The 18373-nt window shown below is 44.6% G+C and overlaps 2 protein-coding genes across 2 annotated transcripts; both read right to left on the reverse strand.

Annotated features, from left to right (window-relative positions):
* Positions 1-249: 249 nt before the first annotated feature.
* On the reverse strand, positions 250-11784 carry ube2t (ubiquitin-conjugating enzyme E2T (putative); the record flags this gene model as incomplete). Its single annotated transcript, XM_080527489.1, has 7 exons — positions 11669-11784; positions 10950-11102; positions 7564-7633; positions 3703-3808; positions 3292-3390; positions 2726-2809; positions 250-279 (listed from the first exon to the last, which is right to left on the reverse strand). Exons 2-7 carry the CDS (start codon positions 11065-11067, stop codon positions 250-252), a joined length of 507 nt encoding a protein of 168 aa, XP_080383615.1. The 5' UTR covers positions 11068-11102; positions 11669-11784.
* On the reverse strand, positions 11085-17429 carry LOC308154327 (putative methyltransferase YdaC; the record flags this gene model as incomplete). The annotated part of the gene is made up of 3 exons (XM_080527490.1): positions 11085-11146; positions 16486-16666; positions 17181-17429. The coding sequence occupies 3 exons, from the start codon at positions 17427-17429 to the stop codon at positions 11085-11087; spliced, it is 492 nt and encodes a 163-aa protein (XP_080383616.1).
* Between the last annotated feature and the right edge of the window lie 944 nt (positions 17430-18373).

Raw genomic sequence — 18373 nt, forward strand, 5'->3', positions numbered from 1 at the left:
ACACACAAACTCCAATATGTATCATCTTTATCATTTCTTTATTTCCATCAAGTTGCAAATGACTTCCAACACACATCACAAACAAGTACAAACTGTACAAAAATGACTTCCAACATCACAAACAAGTACAAACTCAGAGTAAAAAAACAATTGAAGAGAGAAAATATATCTATATATATATGTTATGAACAGTAACATATACACTTAGAAAAGAAAACAAGTTCTAGCGTCTGTCCAGGTGTCTGTATCTCAGGAGGAACATGGGGGGGGGGCCTGGTCCTGGGGAGTGGGCACAGAACTAGGGGGAGGGGCTACAGACAGGCCCTCTTAGGCCCCTCCTCCTCCTCCTCTCCGCTCACAGCTTCTCTCTTCCGGCCCTGAGCTCCCTCCTTTTCTGTCTCCACCACTCCCTACACACACACACACACACACACACACACACACACACACACACACACACACACACACACAGATATAGTGCGTCATGCACATTACCCACCATGCATCACCATGCACATTCCTCACCATACAGAGAGTCAGGCAGCTTAGCTGGTTTATATAAACAGTCAGTCAGGCAGCGTACCTGGTTCATATGAACAGTCAGTCAGGCAGCGTACCTGGTTCATATAAACAGTCAGTCAGGCAGCGTACCTGGTTCATATGAACAGTCAGTCAGTTAGCGTACCTGGTTCATATGAACAGTCAGTCAGTCAGTCAGGCAGCTTAGCTGGTTCTTATGAACAGTCAGTCAGTCAGTCAGGCAGCTTAGCTGGTTCATATGAACAGTCAGTCAGGCAGCGTACCTGGTTCATATGAACAGTCAGTCAGGCAGCGTACCTGGTTCATATAAACAGTCAGTCAGGCAGCGTACCTGGTTCATATAAACAGTCAGTCAGGCAGCGTACCTGGTTCATATAAACAGTCAGTCAGGCAGCGTACCTGGTTCATATAAACAGTCAGTCAGGCAGCGTACCTGGTTCATATGAACAGTCAGTCAGGCAGCGTACCTGGTTCATATAAACAGTCAGTCAGGCAGCGTACCTGGTTCATATGAACAGTCAGTCAGTCAGTCAGGCAGCTTAGCTGGTTCATATGAACAGTCAGTCAGTCAGTCAGTCAGGCAGCTTAGCTGGTTCATATGAACAGTCAGTCAGGCAGTGTACCTGGTTCATATGAACAGTCAGTCAGGCAGCGTACCTGGTTCATATAAACAGTCAGTCAGGCAGCGTACCTGGTTCATATAAACAGTCAGTCAGGCAGCGTACCTGGTTCATATAAACAGTCAGTCAGGCAGCGTACCTGGTTCATATAAACAGTCAGTCAGGCAGCGTACCTGGTTCATATAAACAGTCAGTCAGGCAGCGTACCTGGTTCATATGAACAGTCAGTCAGGCAGGCAGCGTACCTGGTTCATATAAACAGTCAGTCAGGCAGCGTACCTGGTTCATATGAACAGTCAGTCAGGCAGCGTACCTGGTTCATATGAACAGTCAGTCAGGCAGCGTACCTGGTTCATATGAACAGTCAGTCAGTCAGGCAGCTTACCTGGTTCATATGAACAGTCAGTCAGGCAGCGTACCTGGTTCATATGAACAGTCAGTCAGGCAGCGTACCTGGTTCATATGAACAGTCAGTGAGGCAGCGTACCTGGTTCATATGAACAGTCAGTGAGGCAGCGTACCTGGTTCATATGAACAGTCAGTCAGGCAGCGTACCTGGTTCATATGAACAGTCAGTCAGGCAGCGTACCTGGTTCATATGAACAGTCAGTCAGTCAGGCAGCGTACCTGGTTCATATGAACAGTCAGTCAGTCAGGCAGCGTACCTGGTTCATATGAACAGTCAGTCAGTCAGGCAGCGTACCTGGTTCATATGAACAGTCAGTCAGGCAGCGTACCTGGTTCATATGAACAGTCAGTCAGTCAGGCAGCGTACCTGGTTCATATGAACAGTCAGTGAGGCAGCGTACCTGGTTCATATGAACAGTCAGTCAGGCAGCGTACCTGGTTCATATGAACAGTCAGTGAGGCAGCGTACCTGGTTCATATGAACAGTCAGTGAGGCAGCGTACCTGGTTCATATGAACAGTCAGTCAGGCAGCGTACCTGGTTCATATAAACAGTCGGTCAGGCAGCGTACCTGGTTCATATGAACAGTCAGTCAGGCAGCGTACCTGGTTCATATGAACAGTCAGTCAGGCAGCTTACCTGGTTCATATGAACAGTCAGTCAGGCAGCGTACCTGGTTCATATGAACAGTCAGTCAGGCAGCGTACCTGGTTCATATAAACAGTCAGTCAGGCAGCTTACCTGGTTCATACGAACAGTCAGTCAGTCAGGCAGCGTACCTGGTTCATATGAACAGTCAGTCAGGCAGCGTACCTGGTTCATATGAACAGTCAGTCAGGCAGCGTACCTGGTTCATATAAACAGTCAGTCAGGCAGCGTACCTGGTTCATATAAACAGTCAGTCAGGCAGCTTACCTGGTTCATACGAACAGTCAGTCAGTCAGGCAGCGTACCTGGTTCATATGAACAGTCAGTGAGGCAGCGTACCTGGTTCATATGAACAGTCAGTCAGGCAGCTTAGCTGGTTCATATGAACAGTCAGTCAGGCAGCGTACCTGGTTCATATGAACAGTCAGTGAGGCAGCGTACCTGGTTCATATGAACAGTCAGTGAGGCAGCGTACCTGGTTCATATAAACAGTCAGTGAGGCAGCGTACCTGGTTGTCCTGAACAGCGTGTCTCTCTGTCCACCTGCGGGCCGTCTGCAGGTAAAGCTGCTTGCTGTCTTTGAACTCTGCAGACTGAGAGGAAACAGACCAGACAGAGGAGCATCACAACACCTTCAGGATCACAAGCACAATTAGTTTGATTGCAGAGTATATAAGGTTGTATTCACACGTACAGAAAACTGACTTGGTGAGGACATAAAGATAAAAACAACAATGTAATAAAACAACAATATAGAAGCAACAATAGTTTAAAAAGACAATGACAAAAGAGGCAGTAGAACAATAATTATGTATGCTGTAAATTAGAGTACTGTAAAACTAACTTCATATAAACTAACTTCATGTAAACTAACTTCATGTAAACTAACTTCATGTAAACTAACTTCATGTAAACTAACTTCATGTAAACTAACTTCATGTAAACTAACTTCATGTAAACTAGGGTTAGGGTTACCCTAGTAACTAACTAATCACTGTCCTAGCTGAGGTGTTTCTGAGCCTCACATCTCAGGAAGGAGACGTCACATTGCATTGTGGGTGAAAGTGACACTCACAATCTCAGCCATGAGCGGGTCGTCTGGGTTGGGCTCTGCCATCAGCAGCTGGATGGAGCAGAGGAGCGCGGAGATGCTGAGTGAAGGTCTCCAGGCGCCCTGACCACAACATCCACAAAGAAACATCTAGAAATCAGGACAGTCGTCTAGTTGAATCTGGAGCTGTTTTAACATGCCGTCTGTAGTGTTACATTAGATTAGATTCAACTTTATTGTTAGATTCAACTTTATTGTCATGGCAGAGTATATACCAGACAACGAAATGCAGTTTAGCATCTAAACAGAAGTAGTGCAAATAGTGTGAGGTCATGGGGGGGGGAGTACCTTGGGTGGGAGTTTGAGGGTGTCGTGGGGGGGGGGGTACCTTGGGTGGGAGTTTGAGGGTGTCGTGGGGGGGGGGGGGGGGGGTACCTTGGGTGGGAGTTTGAGGGCGTCGTGGCAGATGCGTCCAGCGGTGTCGATGTTGGGGTGGTAGATGGGCGTCAGGAAGCGCATCTTAGGAGGCTCAAACGGATACCTAGGATACCACAACGCTGTTACCTAGGATACAGTTACCTAGGATACCACAACACTGTTACCTAGGATACAGTTACCTAGGACACCACAACAGTTACCTAGGATACAGTTACCTAGGATACCACAACACAGTTACCTAGGATACCAGACAGCACAACACAGTTACCTAGGATACCAGACACCACAACACAGTTACCTAGGTTACAGTTACCTAGGATACCAGACACCACAACACAGTTACCTAGGTTACAGTTACCTAGGATACCAGACACCACAACACAGTTACCTAGGACAGTGTTTCTCAACCCTCTCCTCGGGGCGCCCCAGCCACACCACACATTTGATCTGTTCCACCACCAGCACACCTGAATCAACTAATCAAGTACAAAGCAATTATGGTTTGTACTTGATTAGTTGAATCAGGTAAGCTGGTGGTGGCACAGATCAAATATGTGGAGCGGCTGGGGGTCCCCGAGGAGAGGGTTGAGAAACAGAACACCACAACACAGTTACCTAGGATACCAGACAGCAGAACAGTTACCTAGGATACCAGACAGCAGAAGACAGTTACCTAGGACAGTGTTTTTCAACCTTTTTTGTGCCACGGCACATTTCTTACCTTGAAAAAATCCCACGGCACACCGCCATCCCAAATGTTACAAAATTATACATAGTAGCCTATCATATACGCAGTGGCGGGCGGTGCATTTCACACCTAGGCCTTCAGTGATGTCCGACACATTCCTACCTGAATTATTCTACCTCTTAATACCATCGTTATGACGCCATGGCTCTAGAAACTAGACAGAAACACAGTATAACCGGGCGTTGCATCACCTTAACATAGTCAGACAAGTACAACAGAGTTATATTAATATTTCCGAAGCATTTTTAATCAATAAATCCGCATTTACAATGAAGAGTGTTAAACTAACATCTTTAAGATCGCTACATTACCCACGTCTGTCGTCTCGTCCACCATAATAGCGACAAAGGGTGCCTTTTTAATCTCCATTTTGATCTCTTCTCCCATCACTTCAGCAATAGCAAAAATCAGGTCGTTTTGTATTTTGCCTGACGTCCCAGTAAACACTTTGTTTGTGGACAGGTGGTAATGTAAATCTGGGTTGTTTTCAGCCAGAAAAGAAAGAAGCTCAACGTAGTTTCCTCTGTTTGTGGACTCGGCGCTTTCATTGTGTCCCCTAAATGAAAGTTATTGTTTACCCAAAAACAGGACACAATCGATCAGTATTATCGATCAGTCAACGAAAGCTTTCGTTGTGGAGCTCCGTTTCCCTGCGCACTTTCAAAAGTTTCACATCTACCGGCATAGTTACGCATCTCAATAGTGAATATCAATAGTGCGTATCAATAGTGCGTATCCAATCAAAAGACGTGCTGGGTGCTGACATCATTGAGCCTTACAGCAGGCGCCGTTGTTGCTTTTGCTCGCATCTACGTAGGTTTACTAGGTACGCCACAGGTTTTGTCGTTCCAACGTTAAGTTACAGGTCGAATTCGCGGCACCGTTTATTGTGCAGGCGGGCAGATTTTGGAGCCCCCTAGCAACACATTTTGATTGGATAAAAGCTCTAACATAAAGGCCAGCCCTCCAAATCTCAATCGGAGACTGGAAGCAGCGCAACCAAGAGGAAAGCTATGAAATGAAGAGAATAGACTATGGGGAATCATTAATACATATTTGTGGAAAAAATATATTAAAATAAAATGTATATTCTGATGATGTTTAGGCCAGCAGAGAAGGCCTTGCTGGCCCTGACGGCACACCACTGCATATACGTAACAGTATAAGAACTTGTCGTTATACACACTCAGTGCGAAGCCTGGCCCTGTATGTTGGCCATGTATGCGAGCCTTGCGCACAATTTGTCACATGCAAGCAGCTTTGCGTCATCACACTTCTCATCAGTTAAAAAGGTTTTCAGCTCCTCCCGTAACTCAAACACGCGGGCCAGCACTTTTCCGCGGGACAATCATCGGACCGCCGTATGGAGCAATAACGTCTTAGGCTCCGCTGCCATCTCTTCACATAATGCTGCAAATAAGCGGCTTTTCAGAGGTCTTGTTTTTACAAAGTTTACCATACGAACAACAGTATTCAACACATCAGATATCTCCGCTGGTAAAGTCTCGGCAACATAGCTGCTGCTCCATCAGTGCAGACACTTACGCAGCTGTTCCACTGAAGTCCTCCTTGTTCGACATACTCTGATGTGATCTGAAATATTTCCTCCCCTGTTGTTTTTTTTATGCAATGTCTTGCAAAAAAGACATTTTCTGTGATTGTGTCTCCATCCACAAAACGTGCATTGGCCAAGAGTTGAGCCAAGCCACCGGTTCAGCTACTAGGTAGCTACATTCAAGAGCCTAATTAAAGTTGCCTGTTTCTGTAGTCTGTGTCCTTGTTTTGGAGTGACGGGTGTTTTGTTTGCAGATTGTGTTTAAGCTTGCTAGGGACCATGGCACTGTTTGATAGCTGTCCACCACAAAGCACAATGGAGTCGGTGCAGCAGGATCTTTCTTCAAATAATATTTGTATCCATCATAATTGTAATCATATTATGTATCCATCTTTGTTGTTAGCATTGTCACTTGTCTGCCCGCATCTCTAATTCTCTCTAAATATATAAAAATCAACAACGTCAGATTAAGCTGCCTTGTTTTAAATGTTAAGAAGACTGAGGAGATGGTGTTCGACCCCAGAGGTGTTGGGGACCACAGGCCTGTGGTCATCCACAAACAATCCATCTCGCAGGTCGCCTCTTACAAGTATCTTGGGGTTTTCATTGACAACTCACTGACCTGGAGCACTCATGTAGACAGCCTTTGTCGCAGATTACAACAACGACTACACTTCCTACGCCGCCTTAGAGTTCATGGTGTTGACCAAAAATGTATGCTACTCTTCTATCAGTCTGTCTTAGAGAGTCTCATCAGATACGGCATTACATCTTGGTTTGGTAACCTATCTGTACAACTAAGGTCCAAACTGGTCCGACTGATGCAGACTGCATGGAAGATCATAGGGGTGAAAGACCACTCATCCCTGCAGTCTATTTTTGAACAGGCTACTCTCAGACAGGCTAATAGAATTCTCATGAATCCCTCTCATGTCCTACATGCAGAGTTCGAACTACTGCCCTCTGGGAGGAGGTTCAGAGTCCCCCGCTCTAGATTAAACAGATTTAAAAATTATTTTATTCCGGTTTCTGTTAAACTTTTAAACTGCACCAGATGAATGTGAACATATCTTGCGTATCGTTTTATTTCCACTCTTGTCTTAAACAGGGCTGCCTTCTGTTTGTGTTTTATCATTCTGTATTGTCTGTTGCTCTTTGTTGGCTGCTGTGGGGTGTAAGCCCAATACAAATTTCCCAGTGATGGGACAATAAAGTGACTTTTGACTTTTGACTTGAAGCTATTAATCGCGCTACCGCCACCTACAGGCCTACCACCTATGCGCAACCATACCTGTATGTTATTTTTTTTGTTTTTTTTGCCTTAATTCTTCTGGACCAATTAAGTGGAATTTGATCATTTCACTAGTGGTTGAAAAACACTGACCTAGGATACGGCGCACCACAACACAGTTACCTAGGATACAGTTACCTAGGATACCAGACACCACAACACAGTTACCTAGGATACGGTAACAGATACAATTCATCTGTCTTCTACCAGGGAACACATGAGTAAAACTAGGTGGTTGTCCGTCAGACGGTGTTGCCAGCTTACCTCACAGGGACCTTGATCTCCAGGGTGAAGACTCCTCCTTCAAACGGAGTGTCGGCTCCACCCACGATCTCTGAAAGCAGGAGAAACACACAACACTACGTATCACAACAACTCACACAGCTAGTCTGAGAGGAGGCAGTTACACACTACGTATCACAACTCACACAGCCAGTCTGAGAGGAGGCCGTTACACACTACGTATCACAACTCACACAGCTAGTCTGAGAGGAGGCCGTTACACACTACGTATCACAACTCACACAGCTAGTCTGAGAGGAGGCCGTTACACACTACGTATCACAACTCACACAGCTAGTCTGAGAGGAGGCCGTTACACACTACGTATCACAACACACACAGCTAGTCTGAGAGGAGGCCGTTACACACTACGTATCACAACAACTCACACAGCCAGTCTGAGAGGAGGCCGTTACACACTACGTATCACAACTCACACAGCTAGTCTGAGAGGAGGCAGTTACACACTACGTATCACAACTCACACAGCTAGTCTGAGAGGAGGCCGTTACACACTACGTATCACAACTCACACAGCTAGTCTGAGAGGAGGCCGTTACACACTACGTATCACAACTCACACAGCTAGTCTGAGAGGAGGCCGTTACACACTACGTATCACAACTCACACAGCTAGTCTGAGAGGAGGCAGTTACACACTACGTATCACAACTCACACAGCTAGTCTGAGAGGAGGCCGTTACACACTACGTATCACAACTCACACAGCTAGTCTGAGAGGAGGCCGTTACACACTACGTATCACAACTCACACAGCTAGTCTGAGAGGAGGCCGTTACACACTACGTATCACAACAACTCACACAGCTAGTCTGAGAGGAGGCCGTTACACACTACGTATCACAACTCACACAGCTAGTCTGAGAGGAGGCCGTTACACACTACGTATCACAACTCACACAGCTAGTCTGAGAGGAGGCCGTTACACACTACGTATCACAACTCACACAGCTAGTCTGAGAGGAGGCAGTTACACACTTCATAATCACCACCGTGAAGACAGTTAGCGACCTCTTTGGCTGGCGCTAACCTGTGGATGCTAGCTAGTGTAGCTATCCCTGTATGTTGTTGCACTGCTACTACTGACACTGTATTACTATTGTTATTATTACTGTCATTACTGCTAATACTGACACTACACCCTTATGCACTACTACTGACACTGTATTACGACACACACACACACACACACACACACACACACACACTCACACACACACACACACACACACACACACGACTCTAAAACAAAACTATAAGTATTGTGAGTCAAGTTTATAATATTCACCAATTTCACCACTGAACCACTATTTAGTATTAACCACTATTTAGTATTAACCACTATTTAGTATTAAACACATGCTGCCACAACGTTCAGATGTAACGAGCATCTTGTACCACAGCGCCACCTGGTGGCCTAATAATGATAATAATAACTTTTTATTTGTATAGCGCTTTTCCTGCAAACGTTGCAGCTCAAAGTGCTCCAATCATTATATAATCATCATTTAATCATTTTGTCATTTAAAGGCAATATTAAAAAGATGGGTTTTTAGTCTTGACTTGAACATAATGTGCTGAGGTTGCATCCCTAATGTAAACTGGCAGTGAGACACAATCTGGAGCAGGCCCGGGGTGGCTAATCGGGAGGATCTGGAGTTTTCCCGGTGGGCCGGTCTGGTTTTGGGCCGGTCTGGGCCGGTGTTCAGTCGTGGTAGTACTTGCAAGCCGATACCGTTCTGGGCGGCTGGGCCGGTACCATTCTGGGCCGATGCCGTATAAATAGGGTGACCAGATGTCCCGCTTTGCGCGGCTACGGGGCCAGTGTCCATTGCGCCGCAATAAAGCGCCGCAACCAAGCGCCGAAGTGTTCAGTTGCAGCAGAACGTCCATAATCTATCAGGAAACAGCATTCATGTTCCCATGGCAACAGCCCCACGTGGATATAGGGAGCTGGCTGAATGTGCTAACCACCCGCTGACTCAAAGGGCTCGTAAAAAGAAACTGTGTCAACAATATCTAGTTTTCGTATTTTTTCAACACCAACTTGAAGTTTTAAAGTACCCACTGGATATAATAAACAACAGTTTAACGATCACTGAATACTGATAATGTGTGCATTGGATTCACTGTTCTCCTTTTGCCGTAGGCTACTGAACATACTGGTAAGGGACCACTTTACTTGTAAACATACTTTTGTTTTAGGACGTGTTCAAAATCAAGGACTGTGTGTTCATCTGTTTGTGTTTTTAGCATGTTCATGTTCTCAGCATGTTGTGTGATGTTATAAAAACGTATTTAGGCGTTCGTAGCGATGTACCACTGTTAGCCGCTAGCTGTTAACAGCGTTTGTTGCTGCAGCAGAGTGATTTTTCTCCCAGTCAGTCTCTGTTCAAATATTCGTGTCGTCTTCCAAAAAAAATCCGATTTCAATGTATGACACATCATTTGAAAGCTTACAATCTGTAGTTTCAGGCTATGTAAAACACTGAAAATGACTTGGGCAATTGGTTTATCCTTTGACCAGCTGGTATCACTGTCATTGTCTGAATGAGTGCAGAGTTAGCCTTGACAGCTATGTCAATCACATAGTCAATCATCTACAGGCCTAACACTGTCAGGCTACTTTTCTTTATTAATATACTAAATTGATACTGCACTTTGACTTCACTTTCTGCTCCATAGAGATACTTTATTGTGAGGTTCACATTCAAATAAAATATATTTGTTATTTGTTACGTTTTTATCTGCATAGTCTATTATTGGATGCTGCTGAATAAACCAAACAGAATGGAAATGCATATATATTTAAAACATTGGATAGACATAGCTCTCAACTCGGCCAGGGGGGGCGGATGCTACCAGGGGCACCTAAAGTTCGGTCCGGGCCCACATTGTCCCACACAAACATACTCCTTGTCCCACATTTGGTTTGTTGGGACCTGGTCACCCTAGTGGTGTCCAGCAAGGGATTGCTGCTATCACAGTAGAAGGCACAGGTGAGCTGTTGTACCAGTGTGGGAACAATGAAGCAAACCCATGACATAGCATCCTGTAAATGTAGAGAAGACTGTAGAGAACAGTGAGTCCGCTATTACAGACTCAAATACCACGGTTGTAATTACATGATTTTAATATAGGCTACTGTAATCGGTTGTGAACTAAAGTCGGCTGGTCTGAGGCATGAAACTCCAGAGCTAAAAATGAGTCCCACTCCGACCCTGATCTGGAGCATAAAATGAGAATGCAGCCTCACCAAACCTCTTCTTATGTACATGTGGTACACAGAGACAACCAGTTAAGTGTAATAACCATTCTCCCCACAGCGCCCCCTGGCGGCCACTCACGGGCGCGGAGGACGAGGTCGTCCATCTCCCCCTGGCCGGTCTGCCAGCAGGTCACCCCGGGCGGAGGCTCCGTGCTCAGAAGCCGCAGCTCGCGGCTCATACGGGACTTCCTCTGCATGCTGGAGGACGGGGTTGCTATGGGGACACACAGAGCTGCACGGGGTTGCTATGGGGACACACAGAGCTGCACGGGGTTGCTATGGGGACACACAGAGCTGCACGGGGTTGCTATGGGGACACACACAGGGTTCCCACACCTTCTGAAACATCACATTCAAGCACCTTTCAAGACTCAATTCCCTTAAATTCAAGGACCCAACACGGCATAGTTTGAGACAGATCTAGATGAGAATTTATATAATAGGAACTATCCGCTCACAGACAACAAATAAAAAGAGAGGCTTGAATGTGTGAACACTAGATGGTCTCTTGCCTTCTCTACCACAGCAAAGCAAAACAATATATTGTGAAATATGTGTAAAGTTAAGCAATACAGAGACTTATTTACTAGTTGACGAGCTGAAAAGCTGACGAATTGACATTATAAGCGTGTTGACGTCATATAACACGGTGTTAATGTGTAAACAGTTAAAGCACTGTAGGCAACCTGGCTGGATGACAGCTTGTGCTAGCTAGGGCTAGGCTGCTAGCTGCTTATAATTCCGTCTAACAGCAAGCACGTCTTTTCTAACAGTGAAACGTTTCTTTAAACGGCTTACCTGGACAGCTGACTAGATGTTATAAACACGTATTATAGATATTATAATGGTATATTATCTATGGTCGATCCGGACAGTCTGCTGCTGTTTTGAGTTTCCCTCCGTCTACGTCATCAGGGACGCGCCGTTGGAGAGGTGCATTGTAGGAGTTGTAGTTCTTCTTCTTTTTATTTGATTGGCGGTTGGCAACCAGCTTAAGGTGTATTACCGCCACCTACTGGACTGTGTGGACTAACACGTTTGGCTATGGCATGTAACTCACTTCATAGTTAACAAACTAACACGTTTGGCTATTGCATGTAACTCACTTCATAGTTAACAAACTAACATGTTTGGCTATGGCATGTAACTCACTTTATAGAGGAGTTGTAGTTGAATGAATGATCTTTATTGTCATTGTAACAGGTACAACAGCATTTAAATGCAAGCCCTAGGTGCTAACAATCAACACTGTCTTAAGATAATAAAAAAACAAGAATGAGACATAAATAGACATAAATAGGGGAATAAGTAATCGGTAGGAATCTGAGAATGTATCTATTATGTAAACTTATAGACACTATACGGCCTATTCCCAGGGGGGTATATAGACAGGGGGGTGTTAGCATGTAAATGTGTACTTTTATAAACATATAAACGTATGAACTACTAACTTATATACAGGATATGAAAACCCAACACAAGAATGTAAACATATTACAGGGTTATGAACATTGCACTGTTCCCTTGGTTATTGCACAGGGGTGGGGGGGGGGGTTACAGAGGGGATTTTTTGTTTTGTTTTTCTTCGACCTTAGCCGAGTTTAGTGCACTTATGGCCCTGGGGAAGAAACTGAACTTTAGTCTCTTAGTCCGGGTGGGCATGGGCAGTGCATTGTAGGAGTTGTAGTTCATTGTAGTTCATTGTAGTTGTTAGGCAAAGCAACGAGACCTTTTCTCAGTCATCCAGAACATTTTTATTTTTATTTATTTCTTTACAAACAAACGAGTCTGAGTGCCCTTCAATCATATACTTCATTTAAAACTTTATTTATTTTAAATAAAATTCAGCTAAAAATGACCCAATAACAACAGTGTAGTGGAAAATCCATAGGCTTTGCAAACTGTCGACTCTTGATCTCATTGTTACATTAACAATAAACGTCTTAAGCTTCTGATTAATTCTCCTGTGTTTATTAGAAAACAGTGAAAACCCCTACAACATCAACAACATCAAACCCCTACAATCAACAACACAACATCAACAACATCAACAAGATTTGTGGTGATCAATCCTGAATGATGCATCACCAACATTTCTCTCTCTCTCTCCCTCCCTCCCTCTCTCTCTCTCCACCCTCTCTCTCTCCCTCTCTCTCTCCCTCTCCCTCTCTCTCCCTTCCTCCCACTCTCCCTCTCTCTCCCTCTCTCTCTCTCTCTCTCCCTCTCTCTCTCCCTCTCCCTCCCCTCCCTCCCCCTCTCACTTTGATGCATCACCAACATTTCTCACACTGATCATTGCTGTCGTCCCTTGTTGATGATGTAGACATGTCCTGTCTCTCTCTCTCTCTGTCTCTCTCTCTGTCTCTCCCTCTCTCTCTCCCCCCTCTCTCTCTCCCTCTCTCTCTCTCTCCCTATCTGGACGTGGGGGGGGGAGAGGGAGAGAGAGAGAGAGAGAGAGAGAGGGAGGGAGAGAGAGAAGGAGAGAGGGAGAGAGGGGGGAGGGAGAGAGGGGGGAGGGAGAGAGGGGGGAGGGAGGGAGGGAGGGAGGGAGGGAGAGAGGGGGAGGGAGAGAGAGAGGGAGGGAGAGGGAGAGAGAGAGAGGGAGGGAGATAGAAAGGGAGAGAGAGAGAGACATTAAGTATGTCTTTAATACTATTCGGTTGTTAAGTCTGACGTCACACGTGACGTTTAGTAATTTCCGGGTCCAAATAAACATTTCCCCGCACCAGAGTACCAGTGTACTAAAGCACCAGAGTACCAGTGTACTAAAGCACCAGAGTACCAGTGTACTAAAGCACCAGAGTACCAGTGTACTAAAGCACCAGAAGACCAGTGTACTAAAGCACCAGAGTACCAGTGTACTAAAGCACCAGAGTACCAGCGTACTAAAGCACCAGAGTACCAGTGTACTAAAGCACCAGAGTACCAGTGTACTAAAGCGGTAGAATGACAGTTCAATCAATTTTTAGACTGGGATCTATTCATACAACAAGGGACGCAGCACTTTCCCGTTTTTCCCATGTTGTCAGCGTCTTTGAGCCTCGGAAAAGCGCTATACAAATATAATTTATTATTATTATTACTGCGGCGTTTCGAAGAGAGCGCCTCAGCCAACGTTGGACCCGGAAACACGTCACGACTTAACAACTGAATAACAATGTGACAATGTGACAATGTTTACTGAAAACTGTGTGAAAGACCAGAATGCAGAGCAGTATACTCTCATGTGATAAACAAAGGTTTAGGTCTACTGATAAGCAGAAGACTTTGGAGGAGAAGAAGCGCTGTTCCTTTTCACTCTGTGACAGTTATGTTTTGTATGAAAGTCCCATTATTTTATTCTATTTATTCATATCGTTCTTGCTCCTGTTTTATATTTTATATTTTATATGAAAGTCCCATTGTTTTATCCTATTGCTCTGATCAAATTATATTTTGTCTATTTTTTGTTGTATTTGGTGTTGTTTTATTGTGTAATAAAACAATTAATTAAAAATAAAAGAGACCATTGTGTCTCAATGGGACCGACCCAGGTTAAATAAATAAAAAAATAAAATAAAAAGTATATTTTGACCAACAGTTGAACCTACTATGGCCAACCCGAGGACAAACCGCCCACTGATGTTGTAAGCCTATAAATGTGATCAGCTGGGACGGCCCCAGTGGAGACATTGTGATGAGACCTCTGTTGGCCGGACAATCGCTCCTTCTGGCAAGAACTAAATAAATACTCTTAATGATTTGAGAAGTCTCAGTCTCCTGGTTACAAAGGTTAGCATTATTTAGATTTGAAGGGACGGAGGGGACGGGGGGGGTGGGGACGGACAGAAAGATAACATGTGACAGCAGCTGGTGAAAGCGGAAACAAGTCGGCAACCGACCAAATGTTCAGACTTTTATTCTGAAAAATGTAAATACATCTTGCATTGCAATGTTTTGGCTTGACTACCGAGTGCGTCATTGGCTCGCGTATAATTTACGCCTTCTGAAACATTTGATTTGAAACTATGGACTCCACGATGGTTGTCTTTTTTAGTTCAGTACAATGTTTTTGATAGCTGGCACAACACTGGTGAATTTACTGTCAGAGAAAAGTGTTGTTATGCCGTTGGATTGGTGATTATACCGCTGTAGTTTGTATGTTAACTTGTGTTTAGTTAAAATACATTTCCAAATAGTTTGGGCCAGCCCTAAGTTTGACGTGTCAAATAAACACAAATAGAATTATTTTCAATGGATTCAGTCTTGCTGTCTATTTGAATGTTGTTGTTGTTTTACAGGGGGGGGGGGGGGCATGTGTATGTCACAATTCTCTTAGGGAAGGCTTGCTGTCTTGGACTTTGAAAACCCCTGGACTAGGGGATAGTGAGTTGGACTGGCGATCGGAAGGTCATGAGTTTGAATCCTACCTAGGAACACCACCACTAGTGTCTCCTTGAGTAAGGCACTTTAAAAATAAATAAATATATATATATATATATATATAAACCCCTCCAAAAAAGTTCGGAAACGCTTTTTCTGTTGATTATTCCTCCCCTTTAATAATACCAATTGGTATTGTATTTTATATCGTTGGAAAGCCTGATTAGTCACCTTTACAACGAGGTACAACTTGTAAGGATCATGCATTCGTGGAATGAGCAACACAGCTAAACGTGTGGGTAGCGGCCCAAAAATATTTGCCAAAATCCCCTATATTCTTCTGTTGGTATTGACTCTCGTTTTGAGTTGCTTGGTGGATTGGATGATTGCACTCTCCCACAGTAATAAGGAAAAAACAACACATATTTTTACACTTTATTAATTTTACATTGTCAGGGACCTCAGTAGTGTGTGGAAGATCCATACGCAGTCACAACAGCTTGGCACCTCCTCCTCATGCTGGTCACCAGCCTGGTCACACACTGCTGTGGGACGGCATCCCATTCCTCAACTAGGATTTGCCGCAAGTCAACCAACATGGTTGCGTTGGTCACTCTGGCACGTACAGCACGCCCAAGCTGATCCCACAAGTGTTCAATTGGGTTGAGGTCTGGACTCACGGCAGGCCATTCCACCCTCTCCACTCCCAAATACTGGAGGTGCTCTGTGATGATCCTGGCTCTGTGGGGGCGAGCGTTGTCATCATGGAGTTAGGTCCCAGATTCTGGAGATATGGGATCGCCACTGGCCCCAGAATATAATTCCTGTCAATTAGGTGCCATTCAGGTGCCACACACCTGTGACTGACATACACCTGCCAGCACTTGAAGCTCAAAACGAGAGTGAATACCAACAGAAGAATATTGCAGGGGATTTTGGCAAATTATTTTGGGCCGCTACCCACACGTTTAGCTGTGTTACTCATTACATGAATGTATGATCCTTACAAGTTGTACCTCATTATAAAGGTGACCAATCAGGCTTTCCAACGATATAAAATACAATACCAATTGGTATTATTAAAGGGGAGGAATAAGCAACAAGAAAAGCGTTTCCGAACTTTTTTTAAGGGGTTTATATATTTCTTTTTAATTAATCTCTAACTGTTAAGTCACTTTGGATTTAAAGCGTCTGCTAACTGGTACATTATTATGATTATTATGATTATTATTATGATTATTATTATTTGTTACCTGGTTTCATCACCCTGTGTATCTCCTCCGCTCCCTTCCTGAGGTCTGGCCAGAAGTAGTAGCAGTTGCAGTGGAAGACTCTGTCCACGCTGCTGTCAGCCAGGGGCATGGCCGCCACGTCACAGTGCAGCAGACGCACCTTACCGCTGTTCACCAGAGCCTTCACACGCTCTGCTGCTACCTACACCAGGGGAGGAGGAGAGGATGGGAGGAGAGGGGAGGAGGAGGAGGATGAGAGGAGAGGGGAGGAGGAGGAGGATGGGAGGAGAGGGGAGGAGGAGGAGGATGGGAGGAGAAGGAGAGGAGGGAAGAGGAGATGAAGAGGGGAGAGGAGAGGAGGAGAGGAGAGGAGAGGGGAGGAGGGGATAGGAGGGAGGAGAAGAGGAGGGAAGAGAAGGAGAGGAGAGGAGGATGGGAGGAGGAGAGGAGAGGAGGAGGAGGGCAGGAGGAGAGGAGGGGAGAGGAGAGGAGGAGAGGACATACAGTATGTAAAAGAGAACACAGTTACACATTTCAAACAAGTCGCACCATCCGTCTGTCTGTAGGAACACGTACGTCTGGGATCTGGAGTTGCCATGGAGAAGAGGAGGGGTCAAACGAGGCACTGGGGGCTGAGGAAGGGGGGCTGGGGGGGGGGTGAGGGGGGAGGTGAAGGGGGGCTGAGGGGGGGCTGAGTGGAGGGTGATATCTCTTACCTGGTGCATGTACTGGGTGTAGTCCATCAGCCTGCCCGTGGGCCCTGTGAGCAGGGCGGAGGCGGCCTCCAGCCCCAGGCCCGGCACGTGGCCCAGCTCCAGAACCGTGTCCCCGGGCTGGATCCCACTCAGCCGGACCGCCCCGGCCTCCAGCACGCCGTTGTGCCAGGTGAGGAAGCGTGACACCAGCCAGCCCGCCACGGACCGGGTCGGACGACCCAGCTGCTGCCCCAGCCTGTCAGCCCACATGGCTGGAGACCAGATTAGACCAGATTAGACTAGATTAGACTAGATTAGACCAGTTTAGACTAGATTAGACCAGATTAGACTAGATTAGACCAGATTAGACCAGTTTAGACTAGATTAGACTAGATTAGACCAGTTTAGACCAGATTAGACTAGATTAGACCAGATTAGACCAGTTTAGACTAGATTAGATCAGATTAGACCAGATTAGACGAGATTAGACCAGATTAGACCAGTTTAGACCAGATTAGACTAGATTAGACTAGATTAGACTAAATTAGACTAGATTAGACTAGATTAGACTAAATTAGACTAGATTAGACTAGATTAGACTAGATTAGACCAGATTAGATTAGATTACACCAGATTAGACTAGATTAGACTAGATTACACCAGATTAGACTAGATTAGACTAGATTAGACCAGATTAGACTATATTAGATTAGATTAGATTCAACTTTATTGTCATTGCAGAGTACAAAGTACCAGACAATGAAATGTCGTTAAGCATCTAACCAGAAGTGCAAAAAAGATGTTATAAAACATGATATGAAACATGATAGTGATAGTGATAGGTACAGTATGGCAAGCACGGTAGTTGGTGGTATAATAATAATAATAACAATAATAATCATAATAATCATAATAATAACAATACTACTACTAATAATAATAATATTAATAATAACAATAATCATAATATTCATAATAATAAGAATACTAATCATAATCATAATAAACATAATAGTCATAATAATCATAATAATCATAACAATCATAATAATCATAATAATCATAATAATCATATAATAATATAATAATATTTGTATTTGCCATGCAATCAACTTATCAATCGATTGGTGGAGTTTGGTATTTTTGCTATAATTACATGATCAAAGTCTACTAACTTAAAACAAGTATGTTTGAATAAGAATCAGACAGATCGA

The sequence above is a fragment of the Nansenia antarctica genome, assembly GCF_963989245.1.
Source record: "Nansenia antarctica genome assembly, chromosome: 3".
In the NCBI taxonomy this organism is placed as follows: domain Eukaryota; kingdom Metazoa; phylum Chordata; class Actinopteri; order Argentiniformes; family Microstomatidae; genus Nansenia; species Nansenia antarctica.